The 20,308-nt window shown below is 42.9% G+C and overlaps 1 protein-coding gene across 6 annotated transcripts in view; it reads right to left on the bottom strand.

The window, feature by feature from the left end:
- The window catches only part of CARS2 (cysteinyl-tRNA synthetase 2, mitochondrial), a 34,861-nt gene extending 18,584 nt beyond the window's left edge, over positions 1-16,277 (bottom strand). For 2 of the 6 annotated variants that reach the window (XM_035901142.1, XM_035901138.1), the window contains exons 1-7: positions 16,162-16,277; positions 13,602-13,673; positions 12,837-12,942; positions 12,042-12,125; positions 8,701-8,830; positions 5,841-5,974; positions 1,418-1,485 (exon numbers count right to left, since the gene is read on the bottom strand). In XM_035901142.1, the coding sequence (XP_035757035.1) occupies positions 1,418-1,485; positions 5,841-5,974; positions 8,701-8,830; positions 12,042-12,125; positions 12,837-12,942; positions 13,602-13,673; positions 16,162-16,245 (678 nt within the window). In that variant the 5' untranslated portion in view covers positions 16,246-16,277. Of the gene's footprint in view, positions 1-1,417; positions 1,486-5,840; positions 5,975-8,700; positions 8,831-12,041; positions 12,126-12,836; positions 12,943-13,601; positions 13,674-14,065; positions 15,030-16,161 lie in introns of those variants that run through there. The other 4 variants (XM_035901139.1, XM_035901140.1, XM_035901143.1 and 1 more) reach the window with 4 other exon arrangements.
- Positions 16,278-20,308: the final 4,031 nt, after the last annotated feature.

Below are 20,308 nucleotides of genomic sequence, written 5' to 3'. Positions count from 1 at the left end.
TTAAAAAAAGAAAAGAAAAGAAAAAAAAAAAAAAAACCTGAGAAGGGGACAAGGGGAGGGAAAAGGGGGCAGCTGGACATGGAGGATGCAGGGCAGCCATGCCTGGGTGATGGCCTGGAATGCAGATGGCCGCCAGCAGGCCCAAGGGAACGCCGCAGGCCCTGTCCCAGACAGGCCTCCCCTCTTTCAGAGCGGGCGTAAAGACTTCCACGTAGGGCTTAACTTTCAAAATGCAGGAAGGCTGTATGGGAAGAAGTTTGTTTCACTAGACTGAAAATTGCTTACGGGGAAGGAGTAATACTTGTTAGCCATGTCTCAGGGCAGAAATTAAAAGCAGAGACCCACAAGGGAAGAGAGATGGGCCTGAAGTTTTTGTTTTCTCAACACAAAGAAGTCCCACTGCAGATGTGGAGGGGAATGTTTCTATACGTTATTTTTAACTGCATGCATTGCATTCGTGGTCATTTCTCTGCCCTGTCCACAACCTCTGCTGAGAGTTGGGAAATTTCTGTGAAAATTGTGAGCGACGGGTAATTTTTCTGGGGGAGACAGGGCTTAACTGTACCCAGACAGCATCAGGAGAATTAAGACTAAAGCAGCTCATTTTTAACTCCTTTTTAAAGGGATTTTAATTAAGTCTTCCAAGAGGGCGAAGGGGAACATATGTGCTGAAACAGCCTCTCAAGCTTTGTCTAAAGGAAGGAAATTACCCACTTCAGGCAATAGCTGTCAGCCATCACGGGAGCCACCCTAGGGCCAAACACAGCCGTATGGCACACACCCAGCAGAGAAACCCTACTCTGGGCTACAGCAAAAACTTTGGGGTGCAGTAAAACCGGACACGTTCACATGGCTTGTGGGTGCCAAAAGACAAAGCTCTCTGAGCATCAGCAAGGTGACTGTATAAAAATAAAGGAGAATATGAGAGACCGCTGGCATAGTGTGGTTGCAGGACACCTAATAGCTTCCTAACAAAATGCTGACAGTGTCCCATTTCACCTAAAGCAGAAGAAGGAAAAACATCCGCTCTTTCCTAAGTCCTAAAAGCATACACACTATTAAAAGCGGACAGATGAGAACCTGCCACTACAGAACAGAATCATTTAGGTTGGAAGAGACCCTTGAGATCATTGAGTCCAGCCGTAAACCAATAATGCAGAAGTCTGGTATTGGGCACAAACGCTGCTCCTACAAACGGCCTCGGCTCAGTGAGATCCACATTATAAGCAAACCCTGAATCCAAGCAGGTTTCCTACATCCAGATCCACAATAACAGGTATACCAGCACTAGAGAAACACTCTGCTTCAGGTCTTTTGCTGCAGTGTAAGCACACGCTCCAGTGTTTTCTCAAAAGAGGGCTGATTAATATTTACGTATTACAAACATACATTGCTTCAATTCACAGAAATAAATTACCTTAATTGTTATGTAGTTTTTTAATGACTTGGACATTTTTTCTTGGCTTCCTTTAACATGCAAGTGCCCTAGAAGAAAAAAAATTAATCAGAATAAATGAGCATGCTTTTCAATGGGGAGTGAATGAAAGAGACTGCACTGAAACACTGAAAACGCTGGAGGCAGCATATGCTGTGATAGATATGCACCAACCATTTCAATGCATCATGTAACATATCTTTCAATAGCTTTGCCTACAGTCCTGCACACCTCTCCTTCGTCAGCTTGGCTGGGTGAATTTTAAAGCGTAGGAAAAGAAAACTTTTTTAGAAAAAAAACCCAAGAAGCAAAACCAACACACCACCATGAGCAAAGACATTAATGAGGAAAAACCAAAAAGTATCCCTGCTCAGAACTGAAAATAAATTGATAAAAAAAGCAAGCAAGGAAATACTTTCCAATCTTCACAGAAAAGTACCTTACCTGTTACTCTTGACTTTCCAGAAATACTTTAAGATCTTTAAAGACCTTCCAGTGATCTCACATTACAATACTTCAAAACAATTTTGTGTACTTACTACTTGCTGGTGGCTGTTACACTATTTTTTTTTAATCCAAAAGTTTATTGTGCTGGTTCAAATTACTTTATGTGTAAAATGGATTCTCCACACATTCCCTATTTCGGCAAGACTTTGGGAGACGGAGAAAAAGAAGGGGAGGGATGTAGCTATGATGCCTAATTTGAATTAGCTTATTTTAAAACGCAATGTCTGAGCATTGCTAGAGCTTTCAACATCTGCACGGACCACTGCTTTGCAGGGCTGTGTTACATGAAAAAGGCAGCAACCATCTCCATCGCATTTAGGAGAGTACAGCTTCAGGACTGAAAGTTCTGTTGAAGCAAGACAGGAGATTGGCAGCCTCAGGTTATACATTCCCAGGCCTCGTCCATGCTAGCCACAGCACCACCGCTGATGGAAATCATCAATTATTCACAGCACCAGAGAGATGGCGAACAGGTAGCCAATAAAAGACTACTCAGCGTCATTTCAGAAACCCTGTTAAAAGCCTTAACTAGCTTCTATTAAGAGTAATCCTGTAAGTTACCGAGCACCCACAACTAACATGCAATTTTCAGGCCCTTTGTGACTTGCAGAATCCAGCACTTAATTGTACTTAGAAGCAGATTTTTAAGCACGAACTTTACTCTTTAATACCACAGCAGCGCTCTGCATTCTTTCACATTTGGCAGTCCAGCATTACCAATGCCTCAGAGTGCTCCGCAAGGACAAGGTATGATCACACTTCTGCTTTTACAGGTGGTGGCAGAGGTGGCATTTCTTGCTCAGCAGCCCAAGCAGCTGTCTGAATTTTGTGCTACTCTGCACAGTGCTGCTTTGGCCGCCTTGCCTGGAACGCCCCCCGATCTTGCACAGGCGGATAAAATCCCCATTACGCTCATCTGGATACAAAAGCAACATGCTCAGGCCTGCTAAACGGATGTGAAAAGCATCTGGTTACACTTCTCAGCTATATCTGACAATGATTCAATGCAGTGGGGATTCTCCATCAGGAGGCTACCTCCAGCCCTACCCTGACCACCTGGAAATTAAGTTTGCACAACACTATGGAGAGTAGGAAAGAATCAAGAGATCTATGGACACAGAACCGGCTACAGCAGAAATCTACTATCAACCCCAAACCTTATTTTCATTGTGTTTGTCCTGACTGCTAGCAGGTGAGGCCATTTTCATCACTGCATGGTTAAACTCGGGGCCCTCAATAAGAACATTCAGGCTGCCAAGAGGGATTGGACGCCTGCAACTCTTGAGACTCAAGTAAAACCCACAAACATCTCCTGGGAGAAGGGGAAGAGCCTGGGTACAATGATTATTTTTGTTTTGCAAAGCTGCCTAAATATTGACTGACTCAACTTTAGGCAGCCAAGCTTAAAATAGTTTGATTATGTTTTCCTAATAAGGTGCAGGTAACATCTGAATTTGAAAGAATATTCCTCTTCAAGAGTTTCAGCACTTAGAATGATTTCATTAGAGAATCACAAAATACAAGGATTTTCATAACTTCGGCTTGGCGCTCTTCCCAGAGTACAAGTAGTCTAAAAATAAAGTCCTTATAAGAAGATTTATCCCCAGTGCAGGGATTTTCTTCCTCTAATGGGGATTGCTCCTCCAATTCTGAGCCTGCTAAAATTCTGAAGTCTGTTACCAGAATAAATTGTTTCTGAAGCCGATTCATTTGCCCTAAATAATTCACACTATCATCCTCCAGCAAAATTTTTTGACTTAATGAATGTAATCTGTCAGCTCCTAGAGAACCTCAGCGTACAAATTGCCCTTGGAATTAAGTTCATTCTTCTTTTTCCTAAAAAAAAAAAAAAAAAAAAAAAAAAAAAAAAAAAAAAGGAGAGAGAGACTCCTCTTTAGTTACGTTTCAAAGAATATTTCCCCTATAGTTTCAATTCCAAGCTTAAAAAGTCAGATTCACTGGTTTTCAACAGAAGGCTCCACCTGGCAGCAATCAGTGCATCTCAGTGGAAGGGCAGAGAACCCCCCAGCACTTTAGGAGCAAAGCACACCCTGGAGGATGCCCTGGCTTCTGGACAACTGCTACTGATTTGTAACAGGCTCTACACTGGGAACTGAAACTAGTTCAATATTCATCCCGTACAGTACAAATATATATAAAAAAGAAAGCCCCAGTAATTCCCAGAGCATAACACAGGCTTAACTCTGCATCTCTTGCTCAGGGAAGCAGCTCAAAAGAGTTCACCAAGACTTCTTGCACAAAGTCTTGCTGTTCAGCAAGAAGAGAGGCTGCAGATTTGAACCTGACTTTCTATTGACTTCAGTTCTTTCGAGACCACCCAGAACCACCATGACTGCAACAGGAAGAACAAATTTCAAGGTTTCCATCAACAGGAACAGCGCTAGTACCATCAGACAACGACATAGTTCAAAGCACTGTACAGCACAAACTTTGCTGAAGCACTGTCGTGCAAAGGCAGCAAGGAGCAGATGTACGTAATGCCAGGCAGTATTGCATGCTGAAGACCAAGCGAATGAAAGACCCTTCGGTACAGTTTAGCAAGATACAGTCAGTCAGCGAGGTCACTTCTCGGGGAAGAGACAAGGTCGGTGACATCTATGGGCTGCACCAGTACCGAGTCACCCACACGCCACAGGAAAGCAGAGAGACATTGAAGTTAGTCAGAGCGCTAGAGAGGTTTAAGGGACCATAGTGACAAGACTCAATGTCTCCACTTTTCTGCAGAACCGAGGGGTGAGTGACGTGGTCTTTATGTAGTCCACAGATGTCACAGACTTCCTTACCTCTACCCACCAGTAACCTCGCTGATCATGCCTGACCAGAGCAGACCAAAGCATCCGACTCACTCTGTCTTCAGCGTGAATGTTGTTTCTCATACCCATCACTAGGTGTAGAGCTGCTGGTGGATAAAAAAGGCTTCCCAGGAGAATTTAAATAGTTGCAGATATGCGAATTGCGCACATGGAACGTCCTGTGGTTAGTTGCTGCAGCAGAGAGTCTGCCTGCAAGGCTTCCCCTACATTTCAGACCATACAGAACATCCCAGCTCAGGTATTTCTCTGCAGGATCACAACTTAGTGAGCTTTGTTGGTTCATCAGTTCATGTATCTTGGCATTCTCTCCATTCTTATTTCCAGTAGTACACATGTCTTTTCTTATAATGTTTAAAAGCCTTTCACTGTATTTACAAACAAAGGCTATTTGATTCTGCATGCCAAAAAAAACCACCCCACCTTTTGGTTTTGTTTTTTTTTTTTTTTTTTTTTAAAAGCCCAAAAGCAACTGGTGCCAAGACACATTGGAGAACAAGACTCATTTATTCTGTCCTCAATGCTTTTAAAACATTACAGTCTGCTACCTGCCCACCTGCCACCTCCATTCCCTGCCTTCAGATACTGTGGGTTTGGGTTCTAAGACAGAAGGAATTTGTGGTTTTAAGAGGACTACACAAACACATATAGAAAAAAAAAAAAAAAATCTACTATTTCCACCCTCTTCCCGCAGGACTGTTACAGCCAAAATACAATTAAAAAAGAAAGCCTATCACAAAGAGTACCCTCGAATTCTGAGGAAACTCAGCTGAAAGGGAATGAGATTCTTTCCACATTTTTAATTAGGAGTAAACAGTATACATGGGCAACGCATATACTGGTATTATTTGGAGATTTCCCCAGAAGAAATTCAGGAATATTTCCCTGTAAGTGCTTATTAATAAAGGCATTCATTCTACAGTTTCAAGATTCACTCTCATTTATGTTTCTTTGCTTAGTGAGGACAGGAACTTGGTCACCTGTAGTAAAGCATCCATTTTCAAATGCCAAACCTAAAAACCCAAACATTTGTACAGGCCTCTCAAGCAATAAATGTTTTTACTTACCAGAATGCAAAAAGTAATTCCCCCATTGCTCACACTGATGATACACCTCGCACTGTGCGATTTCATTTTCATGATGAGGAAATGCAAGATCTATTCCACCGGTATGGATGTCCAGATGCTTTCCAAACACTGCACTGTAATAATATTTTCCTGATCGGTAAGTAGAACACTAAAAAAGCTTTTTGTAAAAGAAATGCAGAAAAGAATAAGATGAAACATCATAAATTTAAGCACACAATTTAATGATTGCAGTTTTAAAACAAGACTTTACACAGATCTTGGATACCGAAACTGAAGCAGAACTTGTAATGGACAGGACCTGTATCTGCCTGCAATTAGTTCTTAGTAGGAGCAATTTTTTTTTTTAACTGAAAGAATGGCAAGCAGGATACCTCCTTTCCTTGTTCTGCTACAGTTTCAGTATCAGACAGCTGCCTTCATCTGCAAGCCTAACAACTTCAAAGCGATGAACGTTTCTATACCTTTGGTATTACTGTTCTTCATCTTGTACCTTTTCTGTAAGAATTCAGGCAATACTGTATGCAGTCATGATAGAAAATCCTTAGTCCTGTATTGTTACAATGTCAACAGAAGTGTCGGTGCCTCTGCTCTCCCAAGGCCATTCCTCTCATCCCAACGGCACGGTTGCATCCGTGCAGGTCACCCACAGGCTTGGTGTCTCTGCAAATGCTGGGGGCTGGAAGCAAAGTATTCATGTGGCAACAGGACAGACCTAGACGCTTTCTAGTTAAACACCAGGAGTCAAGGCTGCTACACTCGGTCCGCCGCTCCAGCAAGTCCCTGCTAGGTCATGCTGGGCAACTTGATAACTTCATTTTGCCCACCTGTTAAACGAAGACAACGCTTACCTACTCACAGGGAGGTAAATTGAGGCTAACTCCCCAGAAACCAGGGACACTCAAGCTGGGGAAGATGCAAGGTCTACACGAGTAGAAAATAAAAGGCAAGCCACATACACACTTGCACGTGTGTGTACACACAGACACCCACAGTCTTTCCATATGTCACGTTAACAAGTTGCTCCTGGTAGCTGGCTAGATATCAATACTCTCATCCTTTTTTGGGACAAAACACCCTATTAACACCCTGACTGATGATGGCTCTGCAGAAGCATTTGGGGCACAGGAAGAAAAGAAAACAAGGAGAAGAGAGGAGGGAAGAAAAACCAGCTGTTGCCATTTCCCAAGTTCGAGCTCCTCTGCTTCCTCCTGTCTGCTCCAAAGCCAGCTTAAGCACAGACCTTCATAGAAGTAGCCCTGACTCATGCCTTCCCTCGAGCCATCTGCAGAGGAGCACTGGCCACTTGCCGGTTCCTCCACCGAAACCACAAAGAGCTGGGGAGAGGTGTATCTGCGAAATGCTCAGGGGCCAGAGGAGCAGCCCATCTCACCGCAAGGGAAACTCCAGAAAGGAGATCAGACCCAAGCCACGGCAGGTGGTTCCCTCCTCCAGGGCTGCATTAGAGACCAAGGCCCTTCTCATTCACCTTCCCCAGGCGCTCTTCAAAGACTTTTCATGTTAGTTCGCCTGGCTTACTTAAAGTGCTTTGAGATCTTTGGCAAAACAGGCAGGTAATTAGGTAATGCTTAAAATGGGCCTTGGACAGCTGATTGGGACAGCAAAAGGTTTTAGGTAACTTACCAAAGTAAGCTCTGCATTTGTCACAGTCAAAGATTACTACACTTATGCTCTGCATGGGTCAACTCTTATTTACACAGCAGGAGCCTTATCCAGCCACAGTAAAGTAAGTTTTTACAGAAAGAAATGCAGACTATAAAGACCACCACATTAGCAGATAGGCCATTTTGCAATTGGCACTTCTTACCTGTGCACTTCTGTCACAGGTGGCACTTCAAATACAGCATGTTTTTGTGCACTCCAGTTGCTGCAAGAACTGTTTCACAGTGCCGAAGCTATTTACAGACAGAAAATCACCCTTACAAATGTTTTTCACAGTCAGGTAGTAATGACTAAGAACCCCAGGTGCACCAGCAAAGCACATGAAAAAGAAACCTGAAGCACCTGTTCCATCTACTTTCAGCTCAGGCTGAAAACTGAAGTTAAACAGGGCCAGATCTAAATAATTTTGTTATTAGCTTCCAAAATAAGATCTGAGACTAATGCAAAACTAAGTACCACTATCAATTTTGCAGGAGAGGAGATTTAAAGTCTCTTTTTTTAAAATACAAATTGATAGGTCATAAGTTAATACAGCGCAGGACAAAGTACTACCATCTGCGGAGAAAATAAAACTCCAAATTAAGAGCAAATTAATTTAAGCCAACTACAAGCAAAATGCTGCTACACACAATTCACGTCGTGCCCACAAAGTATACCGTCACAGAGAAATCAGAAAATGTGATGCTGTGGCTGATTTTTAAAGAAAGCTGAATACCGCTTGGACGATTAGCGGGAACATCCACGACTGCTGCTAAGATAAGGCCAGCGAGATCTCATACGCTGGCGTGGGGCCGGGTGGAATCCCCCCACCGTTTAGACTGCAAGAAGTGGAAGGGAGGCAAATGAAAGAGGTACCGTCACTTTCCCTAAAGCTTTGGTTACTCAGTTCAAGTTAAAAGACTTGCTAATCAACTGTGTGCTCCTGCATGGCATATTTTAAATAGCCGAGACTGTCTCAATGGAAGACACCAAAACACAGCAAGACAGCTATGCCATTAAGGTGGGGCAGAGTTTGTTTGGGCCAGGCGTGACATCCCAAATTGCACAAAGTATTCACATTAAAACTGGTGCTTTCTGCTGATCAGAAACACTGCTGCTACCATTGTACTGGGGCTGAAAACAAAAACCAGTGCTAGATTTAAAATCCGAGAAATCTGACCTTGATATTGTGGAACACTCAATGTGCCATCCAGGTCTTCCTTTTCCCCAGGGAGAAGTCCAAGATAGCTCTTGAGGCTTGGCAGCCTTCCACAGGGCAAAATCTCTACCATGTCGTTTATCAGTATCAGCTGCCAAGAACAAGTGATTTGTTAACGGAATATGTCCCAAAGAAAAAAAAAATGAGCAAATGGAAGCAAGTCGAAATGCGCTACCATGTCGTTTATCAGTATCAGCTGCCAAGAATAAGTGATTTGTTAACGGAATATGTCTCAAAGAAAAAAAAATGAGCAAATGGAAGCAAGTTGAAATGCGTGTTTAGTGAACTACTCAGATTTTAATTTCTTCTGCTCAACTTAGTTTCCTGCATCTTTCCTCCCTTCCCCCTTACACAGGGCTTTCAGTTTCCCAGTCAAGCATTGGGGGGGGAGGAAAAAAAAAAAAAAAAAAAAAAAAAGAGTTTAGATTTCTGCAGGCTAAAAAGATGGATTCAAGATTCTTAAATACACCCCATCCTTTTAGTCCTTTTGGCCTTCTCTGGTTTTACATCATTCATTTAGTTACTTATCAGCCAGTTTCCCAGGAAAACCAGATTGCACTGCAGCACAAAAGGTAACAAAACCAACCCAAACCAAAATCCACAAACAATAGCAACAACAACAAAAAAAAAAAAAACCCCACCCACAGTTTTTTCTCTGGGACACAAAGAGTTTCTGGGTCAGATTCTATAGAACCAAGAGCAACACAGAGATGAGAATCAAAACTGTTCTTGGACAGTAGCAACCTTCCAGTACCATTTTCATCAACGGCTTCTCTACAAAGGTCTCCTCCCCGGCTACATTTGTGGCTTCCTTCACTACACAGGCAAGGACCTAATCCTTTTTTGCCAGAGTATGGCAGAGGACGGTTCATCTCTGCTGGTTCCTAAGCCCTGGTGGGTTACACCCCGCTCCCTGGCAGGAGCTACAGAATGGGGATCTGAGCTCTGTATTTTTTTGCTGACAAATACACGAGCTCGCGTTTGACTGATGCAGCAGAATAAACCTATTTGGCTTGAAGGGATCCAGCTTGGCAAGCAACTCGCACTGTTTTAAGTTCCCTTATTTAACACCGCTCATCTGTTTTATCAGCAGCTGACGCTACATTTACTTCTTTCCTCTACTTATTTCAGATCGCTAACAAAACCACAGTTTATCACTGGGTCTGAACCAATCTCTGGAGCATTCCAGTATCAGCACATTTTAACGATGATTCATAGCTATTTTTGGAGATCTATCAGATGGTCATTTTTCTTGAGCCATTCCGCTTGTACTTTATTGATATTCTACAGAGCGAGGTTTTACTCAGAACATCATGCAATATTAAGGGAAACACAGTACAAAAATCCATTACATCTGCTTCATCATTCAAAATTGATAAGAAATAAGGGGGCAGAAATACAACCCTAGTTTTACCCACAACAGTTCTTTGCTTTCCACAAGTGTAACATTATGTGAAATTTTGGTAATATGAGGTAACATTTATTAACCTATTTTCTTCATAGAATCATACAATGTTTTGGGTTGGAAGGGACCCCTAGAGGTCATCTAGCCCAACCCCCCTGCAGTGAGCAGGGACACCACTAACTAGATCAGGTTGCTCAGAGCCCCATCCAACCTGGCCTTGAATGTTTCCAGGGATGGGGCCTCCACTACCTCTCTGGGCAACCCATACCAGTGTTTCATCTTGGCTCTTTCACTAGTTTGCCAAGCTCTGGCTGACCAGTGTCTTGTTGACTCCATCCCTCTTTTGGCTTTTTTTGAGCATACTGCTACAAAAAAAGCACTGTTCACCTTCTCGGTTATAACAACAGACAAAACCTTTAGAAATAACAGTAAATTTAGTTTTAAGTGACTTGAGGGGAAACAGGGTAAAACACAGAATCAGTCATGTTTGAGGCTGGAAGGCACCTCTGGAGATCACCTAATCCAACTCCCGGCTAAGAGCAGGCTGCCCAGGATGGTGTCCAGTCAGGTTTTGAGTATCTCCAAAGATGGAGACTCCACAGGCTCTCTGGGCAATATGTTCTTGTTAACCATCCTCAGAGTAAAACAGGTTTTTATTAGGTTTGAATGGAATTTCCCATGCTTCAGGTTGTGCCTATTGCCTCTTGTCCTGTCACTGGGCACCACTGAGAAGAGCCTGGCTCCACCTTCTTTACTGCCCCCATCAGGTATTTGTACTCATGGGTAAGGTGCCCCAAGCCTTCTCTTCTCCAGGCTGAGCAATCACACCTTTCTCAGCCTTTCCTCATAGGAAAGATGCTCCAGTACCTTCACTGTATTTGTGGCTGGTTGCTGGGCTCTCTCCAGTACACCAATGTCTCTCTTGTACTGGGGGGCCCAGCACTGGACCCAGCATGCCAGGCATGTCTTGCCTCATGCTGAGCAGAGAGGAAGGATCACCTCCCTTGACCTGCTGGCCCAGAAGGCTGCTGGCTGCCTTTGCAGTCAATAACTGCCTCTAAATTACTGTCGACAAAACGCATTCCCTCTTCGAGCTGTAACACTGAAACAACTCCAGAGTAGAGCTGCAAGAAGTTTCTGGCTGCAATTCACCTGAGCATCAGCCTGCCAGGCGTTTTCAGTAATTGCAGACAGATTTTTTTCAGTGAAGAAATACTGAACTTCAGCGTGCAAAGGATGCAGGAGATCTGCCTCAGATTCTCCAATGCGGAGACCTGATCAGATCCAACTTACGGAAACTACAGAGCGGCTCAGCAATCCTGCTTAGCAGCTGGACAATCACAGCAAAAACCACCCAGCCAAGGGTACAGGCATCCTCTAGCACAGCCTGTCAAGACGTTGCTTCTCCTCACACAAACAGGCTGCTTATCAGTAGTCCAGGGGTAAGTAATGAAAGAACCAAATTCATCTGGTTAGCATGCATCAGAAGGCTGCAACTGCCCAAACACTAACGTGATAGATGGCGTTTCCCAGCATCTACCCGTGACTATCTCACTGATGGCTAGTGCAATGGCTGAGACCACCACCTCTCTATGAAGTTTATAGGTACCACCCCCAAGTATTTAAATAAAATTAAGAATCTTAATTGTTCTAGGGTACCAGAACAAAGGTATAAAGGGAACCAAGTATGAAAAGAGACCACCAAGTTTCCTCTTGCACTGGCAACAGTGAGTGCCTCAATAAATAATTTAAAGAAAAAAAAAAGTCTTAACCAAAAAGCTGGTTACACACAACAGATTAGAAAACCATTTCAGACTGCTGAATGAAGTTTTATGGATAGATACATCACGAGTTCAGACAATGCATTAACACAAACAAGTTGGTGCCATGAACATACCTGCTTCATCTTGGGTATCAGGATAAATAGTAGTTAATACTCCGTATCTTTTTCCCCAAGACTTAACATCAAAATAAACATTGCCTAATAAAAAAGAAATGTTTAGTTTTATAGCAAAGATGTGTCACATTCATGATGAAGTGGGAACATTCCCCTGAAAGCACAACAAAACAAAAAGCCCTTCAACTCCCATTTGAAATTCTGATTTATAAATTCAGAAACACTGCAAAAGTAATAGGCACATGTTTCCACGTTACCAGCTTTTCAGTAACCTCACTGCATGCTCTCATTCTGCACATCGGATAACTTTGTATTCTGGAGATCTCCCCAGGTTCTTCCCTGCCCGTACACAATCAACTCTGACTGAAATGCAGCCTACTGCTACTCCAGTTATAACCCACCCGAATGCTTCTACAACCACCAGCTCTGCTAAAGAAAAAAAAATAAAAATCCATACATTGCACTTTGCAGCGGATCTTTTACAGCACCCTGTTTAGAGCTCAGAGGCTCCCCCAACTCTCTTGTAGCAGTCAGGCCAGGACTTCCCCACAGGAGCTTAGGTAGCAGTTCATTACAGTAAACAGTTATATTAAATAATGACCTACATTTAACTTAGAAATTGAGTAGTAGTTGTTCTGCCCACTCACGTCATGGCAAATGAGTTTCTAACACCGTCTGTTAATCAACAAGGAAAGCCTGGCACAGGGTATCTCATCTGATCCCAAAACAGGATTACTTAACAGCACTGATTTCCCGTACACATGCTGAACAAGGAGTTGCCTTGCTATGTCTTACCTTGCGAGGTTGCATAAGCTTGTCCACTAGCAATTATTGTTTTTATAAAGGAAATTATCTGAGGAATATTGTCAGTCACTCTCATATATACTGTAGGAGGAAGGACCTTAAACAAAGAAAGAGTAACATCTTATTAGCCTGTAAGAAACACACTGCTGACAAGTCCCTTCACTCCAAGAAACAAATTTTAATGAACATTCTCCTCAATTTTATCTTTCAAAAAAAAAAAAGTTGCAAGTGTCATAAAAAGTTCATAAGCAGCATTTAAGATAATACAGAAAAAAAAAAATTGAGGGGTGGCAAAAAAATTCCACTAATTTTTCCCAGTGGCCTACTCCTTGCTGCTTCTCACAAGTATTCTGGACAAGAAGCAAAAGACACCTGAAGTCAATGAAAGAATATTTGATGTTTCATATGCTTTAGATCAGGCTACTTCTGCGTTATAGTAAATAATTACTATCTGTGAACTAAGGCTCTATTGCATGGTGTAAAAAAAAAAAAAAATTCGTCAGGAACACAGATTTTTTTTTTTTTTTAACTTGTTCATTCAAAATCTAGAGTTTGCCTTTCCCCACATTTCCTTACTCAAAAGGTGTGCAATGTCCTCCCAGAAGAATGAAAAGGGTAAATCAGTACTCAGTTTCCAAGCAACACTATCACACAAGCAATCAATTTATTTTTTCAGCTCAAACTGTCAAAATCAGATTCCTTACCAAACCCATCGCTTTAAAATACTCTTAAATTTAGAAGCTCAAGTATCTGTACCTTTAAGGCAGCCATATCTTGTTTAAAGTCTTCTTCGTAAATACGAGCAAGAGCTACTGGCGATATGTTCATCTGAAAAAGAGAGAAGCAGATTAGTAAATCATAAATCAAAGTAATAACATAAAATATTGCAATCTTCTATCAGACAGTTAATGGCTAATTGGAAGACTTAACGAGCCTCCAAGGTAAAGAGTCAGAAAGGCTTATTAATCCAACATTCATGGGGAAGAGACGTAAGCTATAAATAACTTTAAAGTAGTATTTCATTTATGCTTCTGAATTGCCAAAATATTAATACATATCTTTTAAGAGAATGCAACCAAAGATTAAAATAACAAACTCCTTCCCTCCCTCATTATTTTCCCTCTTGAGAGGGTCTTCCATTTCCAGTGACAAGATATACTACAGTACACAGGATGTGAAATTCATTCAACTTATTGGCAGGGGACACCAATACCACCTACCTGTCAGAAAGACAGATCAGAGACTTGCAGGATGAGACAGGATATTAATTTTCAGTGATTAAGAAAAATAAGCTATTTCAGCTGATCACGGTTACTCATAGATCTCAGTACAATCAGGGGAAATGAGCTGACAGTCAGTCCCACGCTTTGCCAAGTGCGGCAGCTCCCAAGCACCTTCTCTGTGCTTCTCGTTCACGGGGTGATGGAAAGGAACAGGGACCCCCAACAGAAGCAACGAGAAAGTGCAACCCAAAAGGAAAGAGACAACTTGCACATGACAAGACACTTGTTCTCAAATATTCAGAACAGACCAGGACTTCAAAGACACATGACAGCAAAACCTGCCCTAGCAAGGAAAAGCGTAATATCAAAGTGTTTCAAATGTGAGCTTATACATGTTCTCTGAGGAGAACCTACTGGGCAGAAGACAACATACCGTCACAGTCTCTCCAGCTTGCAGATAACTGAATCATTAACAAAATAAATCCAGTTTCATCACTTCCAATTAATTACTGGAGCATCTTTAAGGGGTCTGATTTTTGGAGCACAGGTGGGTACAACTATTTGGGCAAGCTCCTGGACAAGGCAGGAGTTCTGGTGTAGAGAGACCAGATGCTCATCCAGCAACAAAATGAGGAAGACGCTCAGCACTGAGAAACGAAGGCATGTCTCTGCCTACAGACCAGAGAGAGCGCTCTTCCAGACCTCAGCGACAGGACTCCTCTCCTTAGACAGCTCAGCTGCTTCTTTGATCAACAGAGAGACAACGATGCCTACAGGAGGGAGATGGGGAAATTCCTCCCGTCCAGACAGATGTTCAAAACGCAAAGACTCATCTCTCTCTCCCAAAGGACCACTGAGGGCATGCAGCATGCTCATCATAGACTAGATGGCCAACTTTCAGGTTTTCTCTGGATGAGTCCCACCGAAGGATGGAGAACAAGCTTAGGTATGTTGATCCTACCAGTGTACACAAATTCTTTTAAAACATCATGTCATTTCCCCCTCCTCAAACATAAAGTCTCCGTAATGTTCTGACAATACTGAAAAGCTTTAAAATACACACACATAGATTTAAAATGCCTGGGGTTTTTTTTTGGGTTTTGGGGCTTTTTTTTTTTAAAGATGACCTACCGCCTTAGAAAACTGCAAGTAAATGGACTAAGGGAACACACATGTATTTCTAGAGGAGCCGCATGCTAGTGTTTGTTTGAATGCAGCGCCCTATATTTAACTGCAATAGTAACTGTTTACTTAATGATTAAATAAAAGTGACAGCTGTCAAATCCTCTGGCTCCGAGAAACTAGCTTAAAGCTTGCAACTGCACTTTGATCCAATACATTAATTTATGATCCAGAAGACACAAGTTACAGATTCTAAAAACAAAACATAAAATTCAAATACAAAGTAAAACATTCTCAGTGTTTCAGCCTTTCAATTAAAATAAAAAAAATAATTGGAATAATCATTCACCAAGCTCAGCTGGTAAAAAAGGTCCAATTAAAAACCAACAGAGAAACACTCATAGCCCCCATCTTACTAAGACTTACCCCTAGACTCAATGTCAACTTTCATGTAGGTGACTAACTCTGACAAGACCGATGAAGCTTTCCAAGGCGCTGACGTTGCAGCTAGATGGTGCTCGGCACCTTTCAGGAACCACCCTCAGCCTCGCGTATGGCAATGCTATCTATACTGCCTTTAACCATCGATGGCACACAATGCTTCTCCAGAACACAGCCAGAAGCCTACTGGCTGCTAAGTTTTGGGTTGCTTTTGGCCTATGATACCCTCCAACTGTGCTGAGGATTCATCCCAGCTTTTTGTTCCCCGCTGGCCTCCCTGTGCTGTAACACAGCCCTCCCTGCCTCTTCCCCTTATTAACAACATTTACCTCCACGCAGCTCTCGATGCCCAGCCCCATTACAGCCATGCTAGGGGACCAGAAATCTCAACATTTATTATCTACTAATTAAAATAAACAAAACTCAACAACAACAAAAAAAAAACAAACCACAAAGCCAGGTAATTTTCCCATGTAAGTAGCTGTTGAAAATACCAAAAGTTTGGGTCAAATATTGCAGCAAACACCTACCTCATTGGCTCTTTTTATTATCTTGTCATCTATGTCTGTGATTCCCATCACCATGATAACTTGAACTCCAAAAAACCTAGTCATTATCCGTCGTATTATATCAAACCTAACATAGGAGCTGGAAAAGAAAAAACATGAGCCTTTAAGCATGCAGTAGCAAGAATAAACTTAAACAAAAATAACCAACAGCACTAACAGCCACAAGGACAACCTGAATACCCAACACTTGCAATGAAAAGGTCTTCAGTGCATGAAGTCCAAAACCAGTTACCACCTGCACAAAAGTCAAGCAAATTTCCCTTGAACTGGCCTACCCTCTTCTGGCATTAGTGACACATTACATCAAATTTTCTGAGTGTTTTCTTTTGTTGCATCTCTTTATTCAAGCACTGAAGTGCGTCAGAAGCTACGCGTGAGCCAGGAGACTCTCTCAAAGCAAAGAGCACGAAATAAGACGCACAGATCAGATATTCTTGAAATACATCCCTCGGGCTTCGTATATTCTAACAGGTTTTCAGAAGCCACGGGGCAGAAGAACAGAGAGAAATAAAACAGGCTTTCAAGTGAACTTTGCTTAGGGTTAAGTAACAACTACAGCTACCGGCCACCAATAAACCATTTCATTCACACACCACTACAGATCTTTCTGATAGGAAATAAGAGCTGCTCTGTGGTATATTTTGTTCCATTTACACTCAAGGACAAATTCTCAAAATTATTCAGGCTCTTTGTCACAAATCAGAGTATTTAATGCTGATAGACTGATGCACCTGCAAGCTGTACAGGGCTGCAGCAGCCCCTTCTGCCGCTCACCGACTCTCCACTTGTAATTCTCAAAACATGCTCTGACTGAGTAAAACCCAATTATTAGGCGAGATATTAGAAGGTGCCTAGAGGCTCTGGGTCTGCCCTGCCAGGCAATGAGAATCCTCAGCCTGAACCGGCTTTGGAGAAAACAGAGCCCAAAAAGAGACTCACAGACCTACAGGTTTCCATTTTACCTGCAGCACCACACAAACTGCAACCCCCACAGCTGCCAGACCAAAGAAGCGTGAGCGAATACTGGGAACAGATTTGCACCCTTCCCCTTGGCTGCAGGGACCAGGTGGCATTAAGGTTCAGATTTATGGATGTGTAATATCTTGATGAAGAAAAATACTTGTTACTGTTGTGTGCACTATGCCCACGTTGAAAAAGGCTTTTTTTGAAAGCCTTGCTGCCAGGGAGATAGTTTTTAATGAATACCAGTTCACTGGGAGTAAGGTTCACCTAACGTGGCGATATGATTCCGTAAGAATATGAAATTGGTCTTTGGATACTGTTCAGAGGAACAATGCCAGCATCAAAAGCTTGATATTAGATTTAACAGCCCTGCAGTCATACTTCGCAGAGCAGACACAAATTTCCACCATTCCCTCTCCTCTGATCTTCCAACTGAATTGATGGAAGAAACACTGCAAGAGCCAGAACAGATCTCCTGATGCCTCAGAAAGCAGAGTCCTTACCACTTCAGGAAAGAGAATTAAAAAAAAAAAAAAAAAAACAACAAAACCAGACAGTCACAATCAGGGGGGTGGCAGAGCAGGCACAAGGGACTGAATGAAACCTCCTCTCGTGCTTGGTTTTAGTCTTATTTCCAAGCACTCAGCCAGGAACCTGGAGGCCAACCAGGCTGCAGCTCACACCAGCACGATCAAGGCCACTCTCGGAACCGAGGGAGAAGATGGCATTATCTGCCCATCTGATTTTTCTCGTCATACAGAGTGAGTTTTGGATGTTGTACTGAGGTATACAGAGCACCCGTTTTGAAGACTGGAAGCACAACATACTACAGCAAGTTGGATTATTAAGAGAAATAAGAAATCCCTATGGAGGGGAAGGAGGAGAGGAGAAAAACCAACAATGCCGTTCTTTTCAAATTCTTCTCAAGGATCTCAAGCTCATTTCCATTATTCTGCATTATTACCTGCTGCATTTGTTGTGCTTGCCACAAGTCAAACGTAGGAAGGAGGGGAAAAAGGGAATTCTAGTGATAAGATAATGTGTTGCAAGAGGACAAGAAAACGATGGCAGTTTACAAGAGCGGCACGGTAGCAACAGCCGTCGCTCCATTGGGACTTCATGCTCTTTCCCAGCGCATCTCCCGGCCTGCAGACCCCCATCAGCAGCATGCATTTCAGCTGTGCCTACCAAAGGTCTACAGTTGGACCTAGCTAATGGGAAAAAAATAGACAATTTAAAAAAAAAAGTAAAATCAAGAGTGCCCCACCATCCTGAACAAATCAGCTGAGCAACAGGATGGCAACAGTGACTCGTGCAAGACCACAGACACTGGGAAGGCACAGCCAACTCCTCTCACGCTTGGAGGGTTTAACTGATCAGAGACGAGAAAGGAAGGTCTCCAGCGCCAGCATCTCACCGCCCCACGGCACTAGAGGGACAACACGTGAAGGTGCTGAAGAGGCAGCAGCAGGAGTATAACACAGCTACTTATCCCCACCATACACTGCTCCAAAGGCAACATTCGGACCTAACTACTCGTTCTTCGGTCGGCAAGCAAAGAGGTCAAACCCCGGCGGCGTGGATGGGTTGCAAACCTTCACACCCAGAAAGTTTGAAATTGTTAGTTTAGACACAGGATAAGAAGGGATGGGCAAGAGAACAGGCAGAGCGAGCAAGGCCTCCCTACTCCCTCCCTTAATCAAAAGAGCCTAAAGGCGGGAAAACAAGGAGAACCACTGATGAAAACAAATATTCAAAAGCTACAGAGCGCTGCAAGACCAAAAGGTAAGATTTCTCCACCTCTGTAAATGTTCTGCTCTAGATCCACTATACCCCTTTGGACGGGAGCACGTCTGCAATTCCCTCCCCGGTTACACCACGGCAGGGAAGACAGGCCCTACTGTACTAGAGAACCTCGACTGAGCTATGAAGAAATTTATTAGCACCTTTTTATATAGTGGCTCTCAAGTGATGATTTCAAATTGTCATTATTTCAAGGTGAACTGTAACACAGCCTGTATTACAATAACTGTAGGTTTAAATACACAAATTGCTATGACTTCTTTTTTTAAATGTTAAAGTTCCCCCTAAAGGTCGTAAGTAGAAACAAAATAATTCAAGACATCATTTTCTTGATCTTCAGAGCACCAGCAGAAAGCCAGGTTGGTTGTCTGCCAAGACTGGACAAAAGCAAGGAGGAAAAAGACACCACCACACCCCCACGCCCCCCCAGTACAGCGGCGCTTAAGGAGAGGTTGTCGGCAATACTTTTTTACATGTATTTTATGGTATTTTTATGTGGTATTTTAAAACTTCCCTTTTAGAGGAAGGAGGAGCAATTGTGCAGTACTGCGAGAGCTCCACATTGTGCAAAATCCAACGCAAGTTTCTGAATGAAGTTGAGACGGGAGCAGAAGCTGTGGAATGCCCTATGTTAAAGGGGAATTGCTCAAATACACAGTGTCTGATCTTCACAGACCGCAATTATCCGAGAAACCCCTGCTCCTCCAAGGAGCCCAACGCATCTTCTTCTTTTAAGAATTAGGGAGACAGGAACACAAGAGCAGCTGAGCTGCTGCAACTCCCCTCAGCTTCACGGCAACCTGCAGGCACCTGGCACGTCTTCTCATCGGGTGCATTTTAAAACAACTGGCAGCAACCTTCTCTGGTGTATTTAAAGTATTTTTTCAAAATGACTTATAATGAAGCTGGTGTATTATTATAACTATGTGGATGGCCTAAGGAGAAAATGCTGTTTTGTTTGGGTTTTGGTTGGGGGTTTTTTTGTTGGTTTTTTTTTTTTTTAAAACACTGTAAGCCACTGAACTGTTACTGTGCAAAAAGACCTTTAGGCTACCTGGGCTTTCTGACGTTTAAGAACAGACACTTTTATCTGTTAACCTTAAAAGCACCTTTCTAACAGCCCACCCTGAACAGCTTTCCCCTCGGTGCTGACACAGCGTCTGAACTCGATTTGGGGCAGAACTATCGTTCCACACGGGCAAGGGGCTCTGCTCCAAGACCCCAACCAACTCCTCTGCGCGAGGGGTCACGTCATGCCGCTATGATCTGAAATAACTCACCCTGCCTAGCAAAAAAGCGCGCCTTCTTAATGCTTTTCCCCCCACAACCGCCCTGGCTGGAC

Source organism: Egretta garzetta, unplaced genomic scaffold (genome assembly GCF_000687185.1).
Source record: "Egretta garzetta isolate BGI_Z169 unplaced genomic scaffold, ASM68718v1 scaffold168, whole genome shotgun sequence".
Taxonomy (NCBI): Eukaryota; Metazoa; Chordata; class Aves; order Pelecaniformes; family Ardeidae; genus Egretta; species Egretta garzetta.
Note: the sequence above shows the minus strand (reverse complement) of the source record. Positions and strands in the feature narration are given on the sequence as shown.